The sequence below is a fragment of the Coffea arabica genome, chromosome 11e, assembly GCF_036785885.1.
Source record: "Coffea arabica cultivar ET-39 chromosome 11e, Coffea Arabica ET-39 HiFi, whole genome shotgun sequence".
NCBI lineage: Eukaryota > Viridiplantae > Streptophyta > Magnoliopsida > Gentianales > Rubiaceae > Coffea > Coffea arabica.
The window spans coordinates 17,152,241-17,169,554 of record NC_092331.1 but is presented as its reverse complement, the minus strand read 5'-3'; the positions used below and the strand labels follow the sequence as shown (position 1 = coordinate 17,169,554).

The 17,314-nt window shown below is 36.3% G+C and overlaps 1 protein-coding gene across 1 annotated transcript; it reads left to right on the top strand.

Annotated features, from left to right (window-relative positions):
- The first annotated feature begins 15,902 nt into the window (after positions 1 to 15,902).
- On the top strand, positions 15,903 to 17,036 carry LOC140020973 (acidic endochitinase-like). The gene has a single exon (XM_072071645.1). The coding sequence runs from the start codon at positions 15,938 to 15,940 to the stop codon at positions 16,820 to 16,822; it is 885 nt and encodes a 294-aa protein (XP_071927746.1). The 5' UTR covers positions 15,903 to 15,937; the 3' UTR covers positions 16,823 to 17,036.
- Positions 17,037 to 17,314: the final 278 nt, after the last annotated feature.

Here is a 17,314-nt window from a genome sequence, read left to right as displayed (position 1 = left end):
TTATTGTTATGGACAATATCTAGAGCATTGAGGCATGGTATGATTTCAAAAGATCATTTTTGAATGACAACAATGGAAGCAGAATACTCATCACAAGTCATCACTCTGATCTGGCTAAAAAAAATAAAGCAAATTGCTAATACGAACCCACCAAGAAAGCTTGAACTCGCATCCCACAAAGCCCGGATCTAGATGAAGACTCAAGTTAGAGTTGCGAAATTCTTGACCCTTCTAAGCCGCGTAGTTGTGAACCTATTGGATATAATCTTAACCCACAATTACATGGAATAGCAAACCAAGAACGTTGGTAGGTAAAGCTACAACCAATTGTGATTTATTAGTTGACAAGTCATGAACACTCAAGAACAATTCTCAAGCATTCAAGTGAAGATCTCTTGGACAAGAGAGAGTGGCAAACTCATGAGTTTTGCAGGAAATTTCTCTAATATTATTATTCTCAAAATAAAATGACCATGGCTATATTTATAGCCTTTTACAAGACACCAGAAACCTACTCAAATTTGAAACAACTTACCACTTTCCTAAAACCCTAGTCTCAGTCAACATGACCTAAACTTTATTCCTAATTCAAATGACTAATTTAGCTCTTAAACTAACTCCTAATTAATGAATAACACACTGGAAACCAAACTAAACAAGATGACATCAAGAATTTGAACAAGAATAGCTTCGAAACTCCTTTACTGCTTGCACCTGATGGCATGTTCTTTACTCACACTTGCATCAATGACTTGAATGAGTGTATAACGTGTTCAATCATCTTGCTCAAATCCTTGAATGCTACTTGATACACCAACTTGCGCTTGAACATTTCAAGCTAAGGCTTGAAACGACTCTCGAAGTTTCTTAACACGCGCCCTTATCATTGTATCGCTTGGAACAAGTGGAGTATCACTTGAACTCAAGACTTCCGAGCCTTGAGGAGTCTGGTCAGCTATGGATCCATCATCATTTCCAAATGGCTGCATAATCGATGAATTCTATGGCTGTGAGTTTCACCTTTTGAGATTCCGTGTAGTGGTTGCAATAAAAAATCATCTCAATTTTTCTTTCCCACTACAAGCACAATTCGGGGTCAGATTTCCCTTGAAAAGAGGGAATTTTCAGTTTTACACCTTTGATGGTTTCATCCCCATGAGTAGATTTATGGCATGCTTCCCTAAGTCCTCATTCATTCTCATAGAACTCCCTTTCCAAATTGGAGTCACTAGACTCATGCAAAGAAGCTTTTCCTCGAGTTTTCTTAGAGGAACTATTGATAAATCCAAGTGATTAATTCATTCATGTATGGATTCGAACTTAAGGCCGAATCTCCTTTGAAGTTCTGCTTACATAGCATCCATTTTTAGTGCAAGTTGGGCAATGGTAAGCTCATTTTCATTGGCCATGTTTAAACTTGTAAAACAACAAACAAATGAGTGGAAAACATCTCAGTCACTCCCTTACATGTTTCACTCATGCTTGTGTATCACCCAAATGATCTCACCAAGCAACTCTCTAAGTCCTTGATTTCCCTACTTGAAGAATTCAGAAAATTCTCAAGTGGTTTGAGACTTATTACCCATAATTCGTGAAGGGAAGTGATGTTTCTGATGCAACTCACTTGGGCTGAGATGAACACGAATTTGGTAGGTTTTGATGACTCAAAATTGCAGAAAATTTGCTGGAAATTTCCAGGTCTAGTGTGAACAAGTGAGACACAAGATTAGGAAGTAACTAACTTGGACTCAATTAGGAAACTATGACTCTTTTAGTCCTAGACTGATTCGGACCTATTTAGGGTTGGAAAGGCATGATTATAACTAAGAATATGACTACAAAACTGCTTGTTTCGTGGTTGGATAGAACAACAAAAATATAAACTGAAGCAACAAGACACAAATGGCAGAAATTTAGAAGCCTAGAAAACACTCTACTCATATGTATGTGTGGCTGGAGTTTGGAAACTGGTTGGGTTATTTCTCAGGCTCACTTTTGAAAGGTAAGATGTCGTTCAAGAACTTTCCCAAGTGTAGGTCTTATGCGGCTCAACCAAAACCAGTTCGGACAAGAAGTTACGACCAGAATTGGCAACTTCCAAGTCACAATGGGTTTCCAAAATTGTGAACTTTTAATGCTTTGATCAGTTTCCCTTATTTCACGGATTATATTCTCTTTGTCTTGTTTTTGTTTAAGCTCGCTTAATCAAACAACAATAGCCACAAGTCACTTCAACTGCCGCAAAGGTACTTTCAAGAATTAGTATTCAAATTTGAAAAGTTTGTTTCAAGACTTTCAAGAACCCCAATTAAACCTCCCAAGAACATCAAGACTTGCTAGAGTTTATTCAAGAATGTGTAAGAGCACTTCAAATTTCCAAAATTCAAGATGTTCAGCCACGGACTTCCACTAAAACAAGAAGGACTAGCCACGGAAGTTTAAAGATAACAACCAAAAAATTTTTTTTTTGTGATTATACCAACACACAACTTCAAGGACAAAAAAACAAGATCAAACAGGATTCAAGCAAGACACAAGAAGCAGACAGCAAGGGAACAAGACACAAATAGCCAAGATGCGACTAAAACCCTAGCAACTCACAAGAAAAAAGCATGGACAGATTTTGAAAAAAAAAAAGAAAACTTATGATGGAAGACGTAAAAGAAAAGATATACTTGATACCGTCAACTAGCTCTAATGCCAAACTGGTGGCCCATGCAGGTCAACTTCACACCAAACAAAGGAGAAATGAGAAGCCATCCATTAGATCTTGGGAGGAGCTTAAAAGGGTCATGAGAAAGCGATTCATACCAGGATACTACCATAGAGATTTGTACCATAAATTACAAACTCTCACTCAAGGTAGTATGACGGTTGAAGACTACTTTAAAGAGATAGACATGGCTATAATGAGGGCTGATGTCCATGAGGATTTGGAGGCAATATGGCTAGGTTTTTGCATGGATTGAGGGCAGAAATTGCTGATGTTGTGGAGTTTCAACATTACCTTGACATGAGAGAATTGTTGGATAAAGCAGTTGTCGCGCCCCACTTTTTGATGTTGTGTGTGTGGTGTGTGAGTGTGAGTAGTGTGTATGATATACATGTGAATGTGTGCGAAATGAAAAGTAAAAGGCCATGGGACTTAAGAATGCGACGATTTGGCCAAACAAAGTTCAAAAAAGGGTTTTTTTTAATGAAAATGGAGTCGTCACTTGGTATAGAGTTAGGGTGTACCAAGTCACCCAAAAAATGATTTTTGTTTTTGAATGAAAAAAGTAAATAAACCCTTTTAGAGAACTTTTGGGTCTACGTAACCAAAAAGAGGGATCGGGGGTCACATTTGATGAGGGAGAAGGCAAAGGCAAGGCCTAAGGCACTCCCTCACCCTAGCCAAGGCTAGTTGCGTGACTTAACCCAACTTTTCCTAATTTTTCTATCCAAGGTATGTATCGCGTGTTGGATATGTCTATATGAATGCAAAAACCTAGACCTAGGGGGACATGGGGGAAATTTCTCTTCAAAGGTTGAGTGGTGCCAATCACATTAATTGTGAAGCCCAATAATGATCCTTTGGAGAGGTCACACATAATCCTAAATGACATAAAAATGAGTGGAATGCATGCCATGTGAAAATGTGAGTTTGTGTGAAGTAAGAAAAATGATAAAAATAATAGGATGTAAGTGGAGGTGTGCAAATGTCTTTACAAGGTAAGGTGAGTAAAAAATGATAATGTGAAAATAACATAAAGTGCATGTGTGCGAGTGATATGGTATAGAGTGTGAGTAGTTGAATGAAAACGTGCAAAATTAAAGTGGTGTGAAGTGAGAATGTAGAAAGGGGGATAGACTATAAAGTAAGTGTATGTGATAGTGAATGAATAAAATGCATGAATCCTATAGGAATGCATCAAGACGGGAACGGGAGTCCTAACTTTGTGACTTTAATCTTCCCTTTGATTAGAAAGGAGAACTAGCGTGCTAAGGCTATTTTGGAGCCACACTTGTTTCCCTTATCGAAAGGGGACTTTTCAGGCAAATGTACCCTATAACTAGTATGAGGTGCAAGAATCCTAAAATGAGGGGAAAAGGGGTTCGAGGAGCATGCCAAATGATAAAAACTAAGAAAAATGCATGAAATGTAGTGAACATGCAAGTATGCACTAACGAAAAGGGACGGCCTATTGGGTCTAGCGTTGGACTAGCCCTTTCTATGAATTTCCTACTAGCGTTGGACTAGTGGAAAACGGGACAATGAACCACAACTAGCGTTGGACTAGTGTGGTGACGAGAAAGGGGGCCACAACTAGCATTGGACTAGTGTGGTGACGTCCATTCATCCATCACATTCATTCATGACTATAAAAAGCGAGTAGACATGCGAATCACTTATAAACACATAGCACATAACACTTAGCATGCTCGACTAGATGCAAGAACCTAATAAAGCCAATTAACACATAGCAACAAAGGCAAATAACCAAGCTAATGAACCTATTACATTTGCTAACTAAAACAAAAGGGGAAGGGGAAGAATGGACAAGAATGCTCGCCAAGCCCTATCTATTACAAGCCAAGAGGTGTACACATACCCCATAATGAATAACTTAAATAAAAAGCAAAAGTAAATGAAACAAAGGAAAGGAATTAAGGAAAGGCAAGGAAAGCGAAGTAGACATGCATATTCACATAACACGTAGGAGCACGTAGGGTCAAATAAAGTGCAAATAAGGGATAGAGTGTACCTCCCTTGAATCGATGCCTTAAATGGAGTGAAATCACTTATTTATCCTCCAAAATAAAAGAAATGGTCAAGGTACCAATTTATTTGGAAAAATTAAAAGAAATGTGCAAAACAAAGCTCACTTGATCATAAAGCCCCTAAAGTCACGAACTAAATGCAATTAAACAAGCTATGGCAATTAATTAAAGCAAACAGGCAATGAAGTTACAAAATCAAAACAGTGAAGGATCAAATTGATGAAATTATTCAATTGGTTGGGTCATAGTGAAACAAAGGGGAACTTGGGGGATCAAAAGGCAAAATTTAGAAAATACTTTCATGCAGAATGCATGCAACCCACGTAGCTCTTTCTTCTGCAAAGTTTCAGTTAACATCTTTGCTGCAAACATCAAAGTTCATGCAACCGAGTATGGAACATCAAAGTTCCATACAAGCAACCGAGTATGGAACTTTAACATTTAGACAATCAAAACATAGAAGGAAATTCATGCAAAAGACACAAAGAAATTCATGCATTCTGCAAATTTTCCAGCTACCATTCTTTCGGTCACTTTTCCACTTAGCCCAAATGCTTTTGTATAAAGCAGCCCAATGGATTCAACACTCAACTGGAACGCAATAACTTAGGAGGAGGGGGAGAGGGAGAAAATGAGAAGACTGCAATGGAGTGCCATGATCATTTGCCTCAACCAGATTTCCAAGAAGACAAACCAAAACAAGATAAAAAACTGATGGCTGCCTATCCTTAATGCAATGAACACATGCACGCTTTGTGAAGGGAAACAGCCACCAGAAACTTCACTTGATGTTAACACATCCCCAAAATCTTTCAAACAAGCTATTGAGCACACAGAAATGCAAGGAAGACAGCTACTGAAAAAAAAAACAAGCATTGGAACCATTCCTGTGTTTTCTTGTTGCAGCCTTTGCCGCAAACTCCCCTGGTGTTTTCTTTGGGTTTTAAACAGTTCATGCACCAGTCATTGACACAGGATTGATCATGCAAACAGAGTAATGAAATCCAATTTGTGAGCTGCCGTGAGAGTCAAAACATGAAAGCTAACGCAGCTTCATGCAAACTATCGTGGAAAAAAAAAACTTCTGCAACTAAGTTCTAAGATGCAATCCCCTTTGCAGCTCATGTCTCTTCCAATGACAAATAGACCAAGGTGACAAAATAACCAAGCTTTCTTTTAACTTTTCAACATAAAAGCTTATGCTTAAACTCCAGAAATTCATACGGAAAAGAAATCTAGCAAGCATCGCATGACAGTATTTTCAAACTTTCTGCAATTTTCTTGGCTTCTTGATTTAACACAGAAAAATCAGCGTTGTCCTTTTATTAAAAGCCAAGTAATTTAAGCGCCAAATCCAACCATTCTAACGAGGTTGAAAACCGAATCTAAAACATAAATCAAAGGCATGCATCTTCAACTTGAATCAAAATGGACCCCAACCCGAGAGTATAGCAGCATATAAGCTCAGAAACATAAGGAAAACATCAAACCCACAAGTTCCTTCTTAGTTTTCTTATTAAACTTTTGCAAATGTACTGAACCCAAAGGCTATACAGTCTGCTAGTAAGATCGCCAAGCATCATCTGGGCAATCCACTCACGGGTAAAATGAATCCTTGGACAGAATGAAACAAGCGAAGGGGAAGGATAGAAAAGCAGAGACAGCCATCATTTAAAGCTAAAAGAAATGCAGTCTGCATAATCACGATCACAGAGTCCGGCCAATAAACAAGAACCTCAGGGAGAGAAATGCACAAGAGGAGAACTCAATGTTACCTCAGTTGATGCTTTGGAAGGCGAACCACTGTGGGCACTCTGGGATGAGCAACGCCACAGGACCACCCAAAAATGAATGACCTACTCTGATGGAATTCTTGGCTTCTCACCTTCTACGCTACTCTACCTTCCCTCAGATTTTCCAAACCCTCAGCTCTTCAGGTTCCTCTCAAACTCCAGACGCCAACTAGCCCCCTCCTTTCTTTTGGCCGAAAGCCTTTCTCTATTTCTCTCCTCTCTCAGCCGTTGCTCCCAAAACCTCCTCCAGCTTCCCCAGAAACCCCCGTAGCCTTCTTCCTTTCTGCAGCCGTTAACTCTTGTTTTGCTCTCCCTCTTTTGCAGATTTACAGTCGTTCCCCCCTTTCTCTGGTTTTCCTTTCTTTTCCAGATTTCAGCCGTCACTTCTATCTCCCCCATCCTCTCTCTTTTGCGGCCGCTGTTTTCTATTTATATAGGACCTCAACCCTAAACTCCCAACCATTTCTTCCATATTTGCAGCCAAGGGGCTGACCAAACCCTCCCTTGTAAGCTGCGAAAAAATGCAGCTTGCATGCTACGGGCTTTTTTTTTTTTTTTTCAAAAATAATTTTAAAATGCCAAAAGATTGAATTTAAAAGAAATAAACATATTTTGCGAACAATTTTCTTTTCTTTTTTCTCTTTTCTTTTTTTTCTTTTTTTTTCCTTACAAATTTTATGCTAAAATGTCTAAAAATGAGATTAGTAAAACCAAACTAAAATAAATATCAATAAAACTAATAAAGAAAAAATAAAGTCAAAAATTTGGTGTCTACAGAGTCAAGGTGGAAGGAGGCTCAAGAGGAGGGGAATAAGTCGACAAAACTCCAACTTCCAATCTGGAAATTGGAGAAACCAGTCCACAAAGAGGAAAGATAGACCTTCAAGTTCTCCAAGTATAGCAAAACCGAGCAGTGTCACGTCAAATTCATCAAAGCCGATTGCTTCATCTTCCAAACCAAGCCAAAAAGAAGGATTTAAGGTTAATCAAGAAGTACCTAAACCTAGAAAATGCAACACTAAATGCTTTAAGTGTCAAGGTTCTGGTCACATTGCTTCTCAATGCCCAAATCAAAGAACGATGCTTATGATGCCAAATGGAGAAATATTGACCGATGAAGATGAAGAGGATTATGAGAGAATGCTGCCCTTGATTCAAGAAGATGATGAGGAGGAGGTCAAAGAACTTCCTACACTTGACAAAGTTGATTTAGTAGCTTAGCGAGCCATGCTACACAAATGAGTGTGGATGAACTTCAACATGAAAATATTTTCTACACATATTCTCGCATCAAGGACAAGGTTTTTAGTGTGGTGATTGATCCAGAGAGCTGCACTAACGTAGCAAGTGCACTCATGGTGGAGAAATTGAGCTTGCCTACAATCAACCATCCTAGACCTTACAAATTGCAATGGCTCAACAATAGTAGAGAGGTACATGTACTTAAACAAGTACTTGTTTCTTTTTGCTTTGGACGTTATGAGGATGAAGTATTATGTGATGTTATGCCTATGCAGGCTACCTCTATTATTCTTGGTCGTCCTTGGCAATTTGATAGGAGGGTTAGTTGGGATGATTTTACAAATAAGTATTCCTTCTCTTATTGTAATAAAAAGGTTATACTTGACCCTCTTACACTTCAACAAGTGTATGAGGATCAAGCTAGCCTTCAAAAAGAATTTGATTTAGAACTTGAAAGCAAGAAAAATCGAGAGGTGAGGCAACTAGTAAAAGTCGAGAGCTAGTGGAAAAGAATAAAACCTAAGAGTTGGAAAAAGAAAGGAAAACTTGAGAGGAGAGGAAAATAAGCAAATCCAATGCAAAAATGAGAGGAAAAATGCTAAAAATAGCTCGGCTCTTGTGGACAGAAAAGAGGGAAAACAAGTGATGTTTGCAAAAGCCAAAGTTATAAGGAAAGCCTTGCTTTCTACTCAACCTTTCTTACTCCTTTGTAAAAAGTTTCTTGTGACTAACCAATTTGATGTTTCTTTGCCTTGTTCTATTTCTAACCTTTTGTAGGAATATCAAGATATTTTTCCCGAGAAAATGCCTAATGGTTTACCCCTAATAAGAGGAATTTGAGTATCAAATTGATCTTATTCCTGGGGCATCCTTGTCTAATAAACCACCTTATAGAACCAATCCTGAAGAAATCAAAGAGATGCAGTGCTAAGTGGAGGAGCTTTTGAGCAAGGGTTTGGGTTTGCAAAAGCCTAAGTCCTTGTGCAATCACAATTCTGCTTGTGCCAAAGAAAGATGGAACATGGAGGATGTGCACCGATTGTGATGCCATTAATGCTATAATGATAAAGTATCACCATCCTATCCCTAGACTTGATGACATGCTTGATGAATTGCATGGTGCTATGATTTTTACTAAAATTGATTTTAAAAGTGGATATCATCAAATAAGGATGAAAGAAGGGAATGAATGGAAAACTGCATTTAAAACTAAATATGATTTGTATAAGTGCTTAGTTATGCCTTTTGGGTTAACTAATGCACCTAGCACCTTCATGCATTTAATGAATCATGTCTTATACACTTGATTTGGGGACAAATCGCATTTAAGAGGAGGGGAATGATGATGGATCCATGGCTGACCAAACTCCTCGAGGCTTGAAAGTTTAGAGTTCAAGTGATACTCCACTTGTTCCAAGCGGTCCAATGACAAGGGCGCGTGTTAAGAAGTTTCGACAGTCATTTCAAGCCTTAGCTTGAAATGTTCAAGCGCAAGTTGGTGTATCAAGTAGCATTCAAGGATTTGAGCAAGATGATTCGACACTTTATACACTCATTCAAGTCATTGATGCAAGTGTGAGTGAAGAACTTGCCATCGGGTGCAAGTAAAGGAGTTTCGAAGCTGTTCTTGTTTCAATTCTTTATGTCGTCTTGTTTAGTTTGGTTTCTAGCGTGCTAATCATTAATTAGGAGTTAATTTAAGAGCTAACTTAGTCATCTGAATCAGGAAATAAAGTCCAGGTCATGTTAACCAAGACTATAGTCGAATTAGAGTTTTTAGGAAAGTGGCAAGTGTTGGAATGTATGCCCTAAAACAATGTATTTGTTTCTATTTTATACATTCCTAAATTATATGTTTTGTATTTTAATAAGTTCTTATTTATCTGTTAAATATTAGATATAACTGATAAAGTCCTTAGAATATTTACTAATGTAATGGTAGTCACAAGAGTTGATGACTATGAGATATCAATCGCATTTATAGTAATATTCTTAAAATTCCCTAGTTATAATACTAATGAAATAGGACATCTTTAGTACGGTAAAACTAGTACACAGTTAGCCTCTAATTAATGTAATTAGTGGTTGTTCTCATCAACTATGGTATGATGATACCTAGACTAATGTGTAGATGATTTGGAAAGTACAAATGCATTTGAGTGATCCATTTAGAGATCCCGTTAGGATATCTATCTAGTGCCAATGGTGTATCTCCAGTGAAAAATTGTGTAAGTGATCCTACGACTTGAGATCACCATAGTATCTTGAGTGTGAATCGCTACATTTTGACTCTAATTACTTGTTACTTTTCGTGAGTGCCTTAAAGTGTAGAAGTTGGATGTAGTGTGAAGCATGTAAAGAAAATGGGTGATCGAGATAGGATTTACCACTCTGATAGAAGGAGTTGATATCCGGATGGCCACTAGTGGGAAATTGACCCTAACGTCGACTATTAGGTAAATTGAAGAATGTCTTCAATTTAACCTAATTCAGGGTAAATTTCGGGAACTAGAAAACTTAATTAGTCATCAGGGAATTGGCACTTATTCCTTATTCCTGACTAATTGGATATCTTTGGTGAAAGAATAATAATTACATGATAATTTTTCACGGAAAGGTTAGGTCAAATTACCTTGACTAATTCCGAGTAATTGGGCAGTTGCGATGTGTTGCTAGACACCGCTCGTGATCTATAATTATGGATTAATTATTTATTATAAATTATGATAAAATAAAGTCGTTTATTTTATCTAATTATTAAACCATAATTATTGCCAATTTATTCGGGACCTATTGGGTCACACGCAATAGAGATTTAATCCTGGATTAAAACTATATAAATTATCGGGGTTTAATTTTAAAAGAAAATTAATCCCAGACCTATTTGAGCAAATAAGAGTGAACGGTTATCTCTTATCTGTTAGATAACTAATAGATAGAGTCATATGTGATGAGAAGTCTTATCGTTTGATTTTGAATCAGACTCATCATTCTATCTTATCATCTCTCGCTCTCTCCTTTTATCCCTGATATACAGATACAGGAAGAGGACTAACGAGATTTTTTTTTTTGGGTCATCGTAACCAAAAAGAAAAGGAGGGTCTGTGAGCGTCACATACAACAGAGAGAGAAAAATACGTTTGAAAAGAGTAAGAAGGCTAGCACCTTTTTCTTTCTCTTATATACATAGTTCGTGAGACGATCCAGGGTTACTCTAGCGTGGATATCAGTAGAGGCAGGACGACTGGACTGCTCAAGGGCTGACCATCCTCAACAACGCTACAAGGAGTCGCCGCAAGGATTAAGGTAACCCTATAACCCTACTTTTAATGCATCATACGTAAAATCTAGGGTGATTCCTGGATAGTTTTAGGGAAAATTTTTTATTTTTCCGCTGCATAGTGTCCCTAAAATCTAACAGCAAGTTGTTTCCAAATTTGAGTATGTTTCTTGTATCTTGTAAAAGTTTATAAATATAGCCTTAGTCACATTATTTTGAGCATAATAATATCAGAGAAATTTCCTACAAAATTCGTGAGTTTGCCACTCTGTCTTGTCCAAGAGATCTTTACTTGAATGTTCATGACTTATCAAGTAATAAATACAATTGGTTGTGACGTCATCTATGAACATTCTTGGTTCGCTATTCCATTTAGTTGTGGATTGAGATTAAATTCAATAGATTCACAACTACGTGAGTTAGAAGGGTCAAGAATTTTCGTAACTCCAACTTGATTCTTCGTTTAGATCCAGGCTTTATGGAATACAAGTTCAGACCATCTTGGTGGGTTCGTATCAATTGTGCTCCTCATCCCCTTCAGCTACTCTCTGTTAATGAAAGCTGGAAGCTACTACAGCAGAGGTTGTTTGGATTGTCCTAATGAACTCATGGTAGTTGGAAAGCAAATTGTCGAAGGTTGTAAAAGGCCTCCCTCTTGCTGTTGTTGCAGTATCTAGTCTCCTTGAAATGACTGAAATGATACAGGATAGGTGGAAACAAGTTTCAGAAAGTATTTGCTCACAGATTGACAATGATCTTGAAATGAGATGCATGGACATCCTAGTGCTAAGCTATGGGTATTTTCGCAACTATTTGAAACCTTGCTTTCTTTATATTGCAAATTTTTTTGGAGGATAAACTATAAAGACATTCTAGTTAGGGAGTTGCATGGTTATGGAGAGTGGAAGGATTCAAACCAGATGCAGGGGTAGAAAGCATAGAAGATATTGCAGAGAGGTACTTGAGGGATCTAATTGGAAGAAGCTTAGTAATGCCTTCCCAAAAGAAGAAGAAGAAGAAGATCACTTAGACGAGTCAAAACATGTCATGTCCACATGACATTTTATGTAACTTATGTATCTGAAAATCTGAAGAGAAAACCTATTGCAGTTCCAAAATGGGTATGATGAACTTATTGGTTTTTCTCATGAGGATATAGACTACGTTGTTGATCCCAATTATATTTGGATTAATCTTTTCTACACTAGTGGTGTATACACTGTTAGCGTTGAATAAATAATTATTATACAAATTTTAAATTTGAAATTTAACATTTGCACATACGTTATGGATCCAACGGTATACTGTTAGTATATATAAGATTTAATCATTATATTTACCCCAAAAACTCTTAAGAATTGGATTTATGTGTTATATATAGGTGTGTTTATATCAATATCATTATCGTCGTCATTACTATTATAACAGTATCGTGAGTCGTGATAACTTTGAGTGTAAGCATTTTTGTCGTCTTAGTTTTAATTTGTTATTCCAATTATATCCTTATTATTGATTATTGAAGTTCCGTATTATTCTTCTAGTAAATTATTATGATAATTGAAATTCATTATATCATATATATTTATTAAAAACAAATAATGATTGATGACATGACAAAATGGTAGCATTAGAGTGTTAGTCCCTAATAATTAGATTCATTGCACTCTAATAATATCAATAAGTGAAGCAACATGAAGAGAACGCTGTAAATTTAATTGAACTCTAATTATGAAGGCAATAAGCAAAATATAATACTTCAATCTAATCCGTCAAGCTGCACTCTATTTTTAATTTTTATTTCAATTTAAAGTTATTGATTAATCACAATCTAATTCAATATTTAAATTGTCAAACATATTGCTATTTGACACCAAAATAAGATGCTCTTAGGAGAATGGAATCTTTGTCATTTGTGCCTTTTCAGATTTTGGTCAAAAAATAAAAAATGAAAAAACAGAAAAAGTCAACCTCTACCAATGAAATTTTCATTTGTCAAAAAATGAACAGTGGGATGGAAACAATTTATATCTAGTGTATTATTCACTCTCTATTATTAACAAAAATAGCATACAAAATAATACAAAGAATTCAACTTCAAAAACTCTACATCTCTTTATATTTCAAAAACAGAGCATTTAACTTAATATTTAGGAATTTCATCAAAATACTAACAAAAAACAGTTTAACTCATGTAACTTAAAAATAATAATGTAGATCATGCAAATGATATTAATGTAAACAATTAACTTTTGCTTAGCTTGAAACTTCAAGTCATTGAACTCCAATGAAAAATAAAAATTGTTCAGATATCTAATTAAAAAACAAACTATTCTAATGATATTATCATAATTTTTTGTCATGAAAAAACAAAAGAAGTAATTATAAGTATCAATATTGTAATTATACCATTTAGAATATATTTTGTCAAATCCTTTTATATTTGATCAAATCTTTTTCTTTTTTGTTTATTGTGGAAATTTGTTAATTTCAGTTGAAAGTCCGTCATGAGTTCTTTTGCTTCAAAAACAGACATATTTGTACTCTAACTAATTAATAATTTTGGCATGACTATGTGAGAAATCAAACAAATGAAATTTAGGGTATGCTGGAGGGGATATTAAGGGTGAAAAAATAGCACAACAAATATCCTAAAACATTAAAAATAAAATAAGCAAATACATGGATCGTGATGCCCCTCCAGATTTTGATATTTTAGCTTTAACTTTTACTTTATTAGTACAATAAATTGTGTTTTGTTGCTCCCATGCTTGATAGACACACACACACATATTTTCTCGACTAAAAATTTTTTTTTTTGTGTATAAAAAACTTTAATATTATAATTTAAGTTTAACAAGATTACCAGTGTAACATTAGTAAAACTTCTTGAAAGCTAAAAAACAAAGTTCACAAATCTATAAATTCAAATAAAATCCCCAAAGAAATCTTAACAAATGAGAAATACGACCGGTCTTTTTCAATTTAAAATAACGGTTATAAGGGCAATTGGTTAAAGAAGATGAAAAATTAGAAGAAAAAAAAAGGAAGATGGAAAAACGTGTGCGCACGCTCCTGTTGTGTGAACCGTGTTACATTTTCATGTAATTTAATCACGTAAATCGTGGAAAGTTCATATGCAACTCTAGCTTTAACGGAATCAAAATCTCTAACAACTTAGACCCAAAAATAGGAGAATAACAATAATAAAATTTTTTAAAGGAGAATGCAGGACAAGGACTAGTTTTCCAGTCTTTCTCTAAGACAACATGCTCGAACTTGTTGACAAAACCACCTCAGTAATATTAAGGATGAATGGAAGTTTCCTTCCTCCTCCTTACACCATCAATTTCACAGTTAATTCCAAACAATTTTGCGTGTGGAATACGAGTTAGAAAATATGGTCATAAATCATATAATAATCCACCAAATTCTTGGGTTGTTTCCTAGAAGTTTTTATTTATTTATAGGTCGGTCAATGCCTAAAAGACTTCCAGTTGTTCATTAAAGCGTTGTACTTGCAGACTTGCCGTAGTCAAGACTCAACAAAAAAAAAAAAAAAATTAAGTGAGACAGATGGGATGACGAACTTGAGTCCTGAATATGGATTTAGACGCAAGGATACTGGAACGAAGACACCCAGGCGAACGGCCCCGGGGGAGGGGGATGTAGGAGAGCAGGAGTAGTGATGTTAACATGCGTAGTTAAGGGTGCGAACGAGTCTAAATAAATCAAACACCTAAATGTTCAAACTTGTTTGATTATTTTGATAAATTTAATATTTTTTTAAATTTGACATATTTATTTCTCGAGTCGAGCTTGAACGTGTTTACTAAATCAAATTAGAGTCGAGTTCAACTAATTTGAATTTTTTAAATGTAAATCTTATTTGTATTCTAATTGAGCCAAACTTGAAAGTTTATCAAATATAAATTGCTATTCAAACTTGATTTGATTAGTTGAAGAACCAAATTTGAATGAACTTTTATCGAACCGAATTTGATTCTAGTATTAAGTAGATTGATTCATCTTTCATCGATGGCAATACAGGAGTTGCGAGAATGTTTACCATATAGCATTTATGAGTTACTTCCAATTGAGTCTCCTATTAAGTCTAGAGGTACGCATCAACAACATACATTTCTAATTAGCTATAAATGTTGGTTTTAAATGTTTAGGAAGGGAATTTCTAAAATGTATTTTTTATTAATTTTCTTGTTTTACACTTAAAATATCACATAAATGTAGAATGAATACTTAATTTTGAAATTTGGCTGATCAATATTGAAAATTAAATTAAATTAGGTAATTAAAAGGTGTGCACAATTTACCTACTAAGAGATTTTTCTTAAAACAATGATAAAATTTTAACAATGTAAAATATGATACTAGAACAGTTAATAAGAAGTAATGAACTAATAATGACTCAAAGTAAAAAATGTTCAAAGATGAATAAAAGTTTAAAATTTTCATAAGCCAAACGTTAGGCATAAAATTTAGTAGGTGCAAAGAAATCTCAGATCTTGGGCGCGGCTATTCCCTCCGCCACTGCACTTAGTCAATCGCTATTCAATTTTATAAGGGTACGAATTTGGACTAGTTGTGGCAATCGACGGGAAAAATGAAGGTCGTGTATTCTCTTTCAATGACTTGTCAATACCAGAATGGCGTCCTGGTCACGATAATTTACGGTCAGAACACGCATGTTTACATTTTTCTCGAAACATGTGTGAACTTGCATGATCTTAAACCTATATAATGGATGGATCTTTGGGGGCAACACAATCACCAAGAGGGATAGACATTCACAAAACCAAATAAGCTGTGGTAGTATATTATATAGATAGATTCAGAACGTGAAAAGATGGCGAGTTTAAAATGGCTATTGTCGTTCTTGGCATCCTCACTGTTGATGGTATCCTTATTCCAGTCCTCACAAGCTGCAGGAATTGCCGTCTACTGGGGTCAAAACGGCGGTGAAGGAAGCTTGGCCGACACATGCGCCAGTGGAAACTATCAGTTTGTGAACGTGGCATTTCTGTCAACCTTTGGCGGTGGGAGAACACCAGTATTGAACTTAGCAGACCACTGCAACCCCGACGCAGGCACCTGCACCTCCTTAAGTGATGAAATAAAAGCTTGCCAGAACCAAAACATTAAAGTGCTGCTTTCCCTTGGAGGTGGGGCTGGAAGCTATGGCCTTACTTCTGCCGATGATGCAGGACAAGTTGCCAATTACCTATGGAACACCTTCTTGGGCGGTCAATCAGGTTCCCGCCCGCTTGGTGATGCTGTTTTAGACGGTATAGACTTTGATATTGAAACCGGGACAGGCCAGTATTGGGACGATCTGGCCAGGGCGCTCTCTGGTTTCAGCTCGCAGAAAAAGGTGTACTTATCTGCGGCTCCACAATGTCCATTTCCTGATGCTAATCTAAACACGGCCATCAGCACTGGCCTTTTCGATTACGTCTGGATACAATTTTATAACAATGGACAGTGTCAGTATGGGACTAATGCTGATAGCTTGATAGCGAGTTGGAATCAATGGACTTCAGTTCAGTCCAATCAGATCTTCCTAGGTGTACCAGCAGCTCCAGGGGCTGCCAATGGTGGGTTTATTCCATCAGATGTGCTCATTTCTCAGGTTCTACCATCCATCAAGTCGTCACCCAAGTACGGAGGGGTCATGATCTGGAACAAATTTTTTGACAACGGATACAGTTCAGCTATCAAGGGAAGTATCTAAATTTAGTCGCCTATGTCCAGATTCCAGAGTAACATCTCAGAGTATTCTCGGAATGTAATAAATAAAACTGCCTACCTGCAGGGGTAGGATATATATTAGTCTTCCACTCTGTCCAAATAATTTCCATTGTACCTCATCTAGAGATGTAACTCTGGTTTTTTTCTACCAGAAATAAAGAACTTATGAATGGAGATAATTATAGTTTTAAAATTCATGGTTGAGCCCAAAAAAAAAAAAAAGTTTTTCAGGGTCATACGTTCATTATGACATCTCCTTCATTTTTGACAACTTTGCACATTAAGAGCATGGTTCAAAGTCACGGTCGCGGCCCGGAACGTTCCACATCGGTCTCGGTATATCGGTCACGGTCTCGGTGAGACGCAAATTTTAAAGTATTTAATATTCTAAAAATTGTTAATAATATAAAAAGTATGCTAAATAAAAATAATTAAAAAATAGCAAAAGAAACGGCCAAGTCAATCCGTCACGGTG

What these genes read in the sequence shown, in the direction of transcription:
- LOC140020973 (XM_072071645.1), top strand. Translation starts at nt 15,938, where the DNA reads ATGGCGAGTTTAAAATGGCTATTGTCGTTCTTGGCATCCTCACTGTTG.